Below are 7,878 nucleotides of genomic sequence, written 5' to 3' on the forward strand. Positions count from 1 at the left end.
TGGCTCCCCAGTACCCTAAGATAAATGAGTCCAGTCTCCTTAGCCTGGCATTCAAGACCTTTTACCACCTGGCCCTGGTTCAGCCTCCCTCTCCCATGGCAGCCACAGTCAGGGGCAGGTGTTTGCTGAACAATGACACACACACACACACACACACACACACACACACACACAGACACACACACATCCTCCTGGCTCTTCACCTTTGGTTAGGAATGTCTCAGTCCTCCATGCTAGAGGTCCAGGATTGGACTTCCTTCTCAGCCGACCCTTCAACTGTCCAGCCCCTGGGGTTCCGCCACAGGGTGGGGGAGGGGGCTCCACCTGCCACCCCACCCCCCATTCCAGCCTGGGGCTCAGGTCTCCGACAACAGAACCAGAGCCACTCAGCAACGCTGGAGCCCATTCGGGGGGGCCTAGGGCCCCTCGTCCCAAGCCAGGAAGGCTTTGGGGGAGGGGTGTGGCCCCTGGCAGACTGGCAGTGTGGCCCAGGGGGCTGGGGGGTACCAGGGAGGTGGGGGGGATCCTCTTGGCGGGAGGCACAAGTGCAGTTCTCTTTCCCCCGCTGGGGGGGCCTCGGAGCCGGTGGCGGGCCGGAAGGCTTCGAAGGCAGAGCCTGTGGGGCGGGGGTGGCAGCCGGGCAGCTCCTGGTGGCAGGGGCACCATGGCCACCATCCAGTCCGAGACCGACTGCTATGACATCATCGAGGTGCTGGGCAAGGGCACCTTCGGGGAGGTGGCCAAGGGCTGGCGGCGAAGCACGGGCGAGATGGTGGCCATCAAGATCCTCAAGAATGACGCCTACCGCAACCGCATCATCAAGAACGAGCTGAAGCTACTGCGCTGCATGAGGGGCCTGGACCCGGAGGAGGCCCACATCATCCGCTTCCTTGAGTTCTTCCACGATGCCCTCAAATTCTACTTGGTCTTCGAGCTGCTGGAGCAAAACCTTTTCGAATTCCAGAAGGAGAACAACTTCGCCCCCCTCCCTGCCCGCCACATCCGCACGGTCACCCTGCAGGTGCTCAGAGCCCTGGCCCGGCTCAAGGAGCTGGCGATTATCCATGCTGATCTCAAGCCCGAGAACATCATGCTGGTGGATCAGACACGCTGCCCCTTCAGGGTCAAGGTAAGTGGGCGGCCCTGTGATGGCGGCATCCCTCATCCTTGTCTTCTTCCAGTTTCCCCCCAGCCCTGGACACTCTCCTGTCGCTAAGGTCTCCCTTGTCCCACCTCCCAGCCTGGATGTCTCCCCTTCTCTGCCCGTGATGCCTCTTCCCACCTCCTGGCCCTAAAAATCCTCCCCATCTCCTGTCCAGATTCTGATATCCTCTCTATCCTGGACCTGAGACCTCCCAGTCCTTGTCTAATTCATAGTTCAGCTCCTCTGGCCTGTTCTTGTCTTTGTGGGACTGATATTCTAGTGGGGGGAAACAGAGTCACCAAGATAAATATGGTATGTGAGTGAGAAGTGAGTCAAATAAGTGAGTGAGAAGGAGAAAAGATCAGTAGGGAGGAGGAGGATGTGGGGTGTTGCTTGGTGACGGTGATCATGAGTGAAGTTGTAGACACGGCCGTCAGGGAGGCCTCACTGAGAAGGTGACATTTGAGGAAAGTCCCAACGGGAGGAGGTTGCCATGTAGCCATCTGGGGAAAAACATCTGGGTAGAGGGAACAGCTAGTGCGAAGGCCCTGAGGTAGGAGTGATCTGAGTATATGTGTTTGAGAAGCACCCAGGAAGCCGGGGTGGCTGAAGCAGAGTGAGAAGAGGGAGGAAATGGGATCAGGAAGGTGACGGAGCCAGGTCACACAGGGCCTCGTGGGCCGCAGTTAGGACATTTTTTTTTTTAAGATTTTATTTATTAATTCATGAGAGTCACAGAGAGAGGGGCAGAGACATAAGTAGAGGGAGAAGCAGGCTTCCTGTGGGGAGCCCGATGTGGGACTTGATCCCAGGACCCCAGGATCACAACCTGAGCCAAAGGCAGACGCTCAACCACTGAGCCACCCGGGTGCCCATGAGGACTGGTTTTATTCTCTGTAAGATGGGGCCACAGGAGGTTTCCGAGCAGAGAGGGGCCGTGATCTCGATCAGGGATTCACAGGGTCCCTCTGGCTGCATGAGGGCAACAGCCTGTGCAGGGCAGGAGCAGGGGTGCAGTGAGGGGTGGCAGCTCCGCTCCAGGTGGAAGGCCTGGGTACGGGGATGGAGTTGGGATAGTGGGAGGAAGGGACATGGTGGGTTCTAGGTAGATTTGAAGCTACTGACAACAGGATCTGCTGACTGATCTTATGTGAGCTATATAAGAGAGGACTTGATTGGGGATGAGAGCCTGACGGCCGAATGACTGGAAGTGCCATTCTTCTGTCACAGAGTTTGTTCAAGTGACTGGAAGTGCCATTCTTCTGTCACAGAGTTTGTTCATCAACAAACATTGACTGAAGACCTGCTCTGGACCTGACCCTGTGCTGGGCACACAGAGGCACCTCCTATGCATGTCATAAGCCCCTGGGCTCCCCATCCCAGCCCTGGCCCCTCTGCCCTGGACCCCTCCCCTGTGCTCCCCTCAATCCCAGACTTGGCCCCTTCACCCTGGACCTCTGCCAGTTCCCCCCAATCCCAGACCTGGTCCCTCTGTCCACTTCTGGGTTTGTTACTGTCTGGTGATGGGTCTGAACTAGGAGCGGGCAGGGCTGTGAAGGCAGGCCCAGGTCAGTTTTGGTCACCACTGCGTCCTCGGCATCTCCCAACACAATGCTGTGGCGGAGCCAATGAGAAATGAATGTCAGAGTCACAGGGAGATGTGCAGGCAGGAAAGGGCAGATCATTTTGCCCCAACAGATGGAAGGACGAAGCCCCAAGGAAGGAGAGACTCCCACAAATGCAGCGGGAGACAGACAGACTGGACAGATCCACACCACCTGGCCAGGGTCCGCACCCTTCCTGTGTTTGTGGAATGAACGAGTGAATGGATCCCATGAACACTGAGTGTCCGGGGCCCCTCAAGCTCTGAGATTCAGGCCTCAGTCGTCCGCACTCACAATCCGGGTTAATAACCTTCCGTCGTACCACCTTCTGCAAATAGAAGTCGAGGGATGGCTGAACGAAAAGCAGACACACCGAGGGGGAAACTGAGGCAGGGATCAAGCTAGCGTCTTGGAGATTTAGAGTGAAAATGGCATATGGCGCCTCCCAGTGGCATTGGGAGAGAAAGACTTTCAGCCATCCACAGTGCCGGCCCCTGTCCTGTTCCCAGGGCCTCTGAGGGGTGTTGACGGTGCCTGATGAGGAGGACAGAAGAGGGCGGGGCTTCAGGGAGGTGTCTTCCTGGGAGGTGTCTTCCTAGCAGGTGACACAGAGATGGAGACAGAGAGAGACATGGGGAGGTGAGAGACACAATGAACAGGCAAGCAATGAAGAGGCAAAGAAAGAACGAGAGAGATAACACAAAAAAACGCAGAAAGAACCAGAAAGGCAGGGACGTAAAGCCCATTCATTCACTCATTCGCTCCTGACTGAGCCCCTGACTGTGTGCTGGGCACTGTTCTAGGCACCTAGGGATGCAGCAGTGAACAAAATCCCTACCCTGAGGGGACTGGCATCCTAGCTGGGTAGAGCGAAAATGAAGACCTAAAGTAAAATATATAGGATGTGAAATGGTGTTAAGAGTTCTGGAGAAAAGCAGGGTGCCAGGAAGGGGGATAGGAACGGCAGGGGCAGGGAGGCTGTTTTTCAGAGGGTGGCCAGGGGAGGTCTCACTGAGGTGAGATTTGAGGGGCACCTGAGTGCCTCAGCTGTTAAGCATCTACTATGGTTCAGGGTGTGATCCTGGGGTCCTGGGATCAAGTCCTGCATCGGGCTCCCGGCAGGGAGCCTGCTTCTCCCTCTGCCTGTGCCTGCCTCTGTCTCTGTGTCTCTCATCAATAAATACATAAAATCTTTTTTTAAAACAAAATCTTTTTAAAAAATTATAAAGAAGGTGACATTTGAGACCTGAGGTGAGGAAGCCGTGTGCACATCTGGGGAAAGAGCATTCCAGGCAGAGGGAATGGCCAGTGCAAAGGCCCTGAGCTGAGAATGCGTCTGGCTTGTTCAAGGGACAGTGAGACACCCATGTGAGAGGGAGAACGGGAGGCGCTGAAGGCAGAGAGGTGATGGCGCAGATGGCTCGAGCCTTGGGGCCACAGTGAGGACTCTGGCTTTCATCACAGGACGTGATAAAGCCACAGGGAGAGATTCTGAGCAGGGGAAGGACTTGATCTGACTCGGGTGTGCACAGGATCCTGTGGGGTGTGCATGGCGAGCAGAGAAGGGTGTGAGGGGGGCGGAGCATGGACACCAGCGAGGAGGCCCCAAGCCTGGCCTTGGTGGGTGATGCTGGAGGACAGGTCAGGGAGGCGGGGCGGGGGGGCGGCGCAGGGGAGCCGAGGCTGGCATGTAGACTGGGCTGATTCTGGATCTGCTCAGAAGGTGGAGCCAACCAGATTTGCTGATGGACAGGTATGGAGAGGGGTCCACCCTCTCAGGCCCAAGTTCTAGTGGAAAGAGACGGAGAAACAGACACACAAACCAGACAAAGACCAGTGAACATAGGGACACAAATAAGAGACATTGACTCACAGACACAGGGACACTTAGATGGCAGATGTGGAAAGACCCGGGCGGGCGAGACACACAGGGGAGACCTGGATGGGTCGTCCCCGTCCCTTGCTGGGCCCACCTGCCTCCCTCCGCCCCATCGCAGGTGATTGACTTCGGCTCAGCCAGCATCTTCAGCGAGGTGCGCTACGTGAAGGAGCCGTACATTCAGTCGCGCTTCTACCGGGCCCCCGAAATTCTGCTGGGGCTGCCCTTCTGTGAGAAGGTGGACGTGTGGTCCCTGGGCTGCGTCATGGCCGAGCTGCACCTGGGCTGGCCCCTCTACCCGGGCAACAATGAGTACGACCAGGTGCGCTACATCTGCGAGACGCAGGGCTTGCCCAAGCCCCACCTGCTGCACGCCGCCCGCAAGGCCTACCACTTCTTCAAGCGCAACCCCCACCCCGATGCCAGCAACCCCTGGCAGCTCAAGTCCTCGGCCGACTACCTGGCCGAGACCAAGGTAGGGGGGGCAGGGGGGGCGAGGGCAGGCGGTGTGGGGGCTGCTGCACCAAGGGAAAAAATAAAATCTGTTAGACCTCAGAAAGGACTAGAAGTTTGAGGGTCAGCACGGGGGTAGCCACAGCAAGATGTGGCTGAGACGGAATGGCGCTGCAAGTGTGTGGAGGCTCCTCTGAGTTCCGTGGCTAGGGGTGGGCAAGCTAGTGGAGTGAGGAGGTCCGACTGCTGGGGGGCCTGAAGGGGCTGGGCTTGGGGATCTGGATTTGGACTGGACTCCAAGGAGGACTAGAGTTTTGGGGCAGCCCCTCTGCGAGTGGCTGGTAGGGGCTGGACCCATGGTTCAGGAGAACTCTGAAGGCCTGGAGGAGAAGTGAAACTTGGCTCAGTGAGACTCTGGGTGAGATGGCAGGGGGTTCAAGGAACCCAGTCTGATATCTTTCCTGCAGCAGTAGGAGGGCCCCGGGTCAGACGAGAGGGGTTCTGGTGTCGGGGAGTAGGTGTGGCCCTCCCAGCAGCAAGAGAGCTCCAAGTCAGATCACGGGCAGAACTGGAAATCGAGGTTCAGGTGTGTGGACTTCATAGCAACGAGCGAGCTCTGGACCAGACTGGAGGGCAGACTGGAAACTGGTGGAGGTGGGGGGTGTGGGGGTCATACGTGGGCCCCCCTTCAGGAGCACCTGAGGTTGACTCGACAGCAACCCCGCACCCACCGTGTCCCACCAGGTGCGCCCACTGGAGCGCCGCAAGTACATGCTCAAATCACTGGACCAGATTGAGACGGTGAATGGCGGCGGGGCGGCCAGTCGGCTGACCTTCCCGGACCGCGAGGCGCTGGCGGAGCACGCGGACCTCAAGAGCATGGTAGAGCTGATCAAGCGCATGCTGACGTGGGAGTCGCACGAGCGCATCAGCCCCAGCGCCGCCCTGCGCCACCCCTTCGTGTCTATGCAGCAGCTGCGCAGCGCCCACGAGACCACCCGCTACTACCAGCTCTCGCTGCGCGGCTGCCGCCTCTCGCTGCAGGTGGAGGGCAAGCCGGCCACGGCCGTGGTGGCCGCCGCGGAAGACGGGCCCCCCTACTACCGGCTGGCCGAGGAGGAGGAGCCCGTGGGCCTGGGCAGCGCGGCGGGCAGCGGGCCCTTCTTCTGCGAAGAGAAGGCCCCGGGCGTGCAGAGGGCCATCGATCAGCTGGATGACCTGAGTCTGCAGGAGGTGGGGCGCGGGCTGTGGGGCGAGACCCGAGCCGACGTGGTTCCCGACATGCTGGCCCCGCTCAAGGCCGCCGCTGGCCGCCGGGTGCCCGACTCCGGCCCGGAGCCCATCCTGGCCTTCTACGGTAGCCGCCTGGCAGGTCGCCACAAGGCCCGCAAGCCGCCCGCGGGCTCCAAGTCCGACTCCAACTTCAGCAACCTCATCCGGCTGAGCCAGGCCTCACCTGAGGATGATGGGCCATGCCGGGGCAGTGGCTGGGCAGAAGGAGAGCGCCTCGGGGCCTCCGCCGAGCCGCCCACCCTGCCACAGCGGGATGGGGATGGACCAGACATCAAGGACATGACCATGGATGCTGATGTAAGCCCGGTAGGCTGGCAGGGTGCCGGTGGTTCTGGGGTCAGGGCCTCCCCGAGCTTCAGGAAAGGGGCAGAGTGAACCAGGCCTTGCCCTCCACCCATCTGCATTGCCTGCAGCTGGCTCAGGGTTCACCTCATACCAGTCCACTCTCAGGATGTATCAGGGCTCAGCCAACACTACCCCACATTCCAGGTATGATCTGTACTCAGGATATAACATTCAGCACACACTAACCCACGCCGACAAAGTCATAAGGCTCAGCACACACTAATAACTTCAGGATATAAGGCTCAGCACACCCTAACCGATATTCAGGATATAACGTTCAGCACATACCAACCTACTCTTACTATGTGACAAGGCTCAGCACGCACTCATCCACCTTCAGGCTGTATAAAAACTCAGAATGCATTAATCCACCTGCAGGAAGTGGTAAAGGCCCAGCACTCAGAGCAAGGCCTTCACAGGTGCTCACTCACCCTCGGGAAGAAGTGATAAACCCTCAGAGTCACTAATATGCCCTCAGAACACATTAAGGTCTCTGCACAGACTCTTTGAGCTCCCAAGTTGCAATGAGGGGTTGGGACCTACAAATTGCCCTCAGGAAGTGATGAGGGTTCAACTAGGACTGGAGAGAGGCCAGGAGGGACAGGCTGGTGGTTCCCAAGTCCGGGGGCTTCTTGGCTGATGGTCCTTTCTTCTCCACAGGGGCCAGGCCCTGAGCTCTTCGACCCCAGCAGCTGCCCTGGGGAATGGCTAAGTGAGCCAGACTGGACCCTGGAGGGTGTCAGGGGGCCTCGGGCTCAGGGGCTCCCAGCCCACCACGTTCACCCGCACGGTCCGCCCCGGGCTACCAGCTTTCTGCAGCATGTCGGTGGACACCACTGATGGTGACCCCAGCCCTGCCCATCACTGGGGGCTGCGCTAGCTGGGCTGGCATCCCCACCTCAGAAGCCATTTCCTGAACCCACAAATTATTCTTAGAGAAAGATAGTTATCCAGAAATTCCCCATTACCCTCGCCCACAGTGCATGCCAGCACACATACCCCAAACACAGGAGGGCCTTAGGGTCTGGCCCGTGGCCCCTAGGCTGAAGGGACACAGGAAGGGGGCTGCACCTCGCTGGCCCTGAGCATGCCCTCGGCCCTGCTGCCTCTGCCTATTTCAATAAAGAACCGTTCAGCAGCCCTGCCTGAGGCCTGGACTG

The 7,878-nt window shown here is 58.8% G+C and overlaps 1 protein-coding gene across 1 annotated transcript; it reads left to right on the forward strand.

Moving 5' to 3' along the window:
- Positions 1-664: 664 nt before the first annotated feature.
- On the forward strand, positions 665-7,558 carry HIPK4 (homeodomain interacting protein kinase 4). The gene is made up of 4 exons (XM_041742600.1): positions 665-1,129; positions 4,746-5,102; positions 5,825-6,670; positions 7,379-7,558. Exons 1-4 carry the CDS (start codon positions 665-667, stop codon positions 7,556-7,558), a joined length of 1,848 nt encoding a protein of 615 aa, XP_041598534.1.
- The last annotated feature ends 320 nt before the right edge of the window (positions 7,559-7,878 follow it).

This window comes from Vulpes lagopus, chromosome 2 (assembly GCF_018345385.1).
Source record: "Vulpes lagopus strain Blue_001 chromosome 2, ASM1834538v1, whole genome shotgun sequence".
NCBI lineage: Eukaryota > Metazoa > Chordata > Mammalia > Carnivora > Canidae > Vulpes > Vulpes lagopus.

Coding starts and splice junctions, on each gene's coding strand:
- HIPK4 (XM_041742600.1), top strand. CDS start 665: ATGGCCACCATCCAGTCCGAGACCGACTGCTATGACATCATCGAGGTG. Junction 1,130..4,745: donor GCTGCCCCTTCAGGGTCAAG/GTAAGTGGGCGG, acceptor GCCCCATCGCAG/GTGATTGACTTCGGCTCAGC. Junction 5,103..5,824: donor ACTACCTGGCCGAGACCAAG/GTAGGGGGGGCA, acceptor GTGTCCCACCAG/GTGCGCCCACTGGAGCGCCG.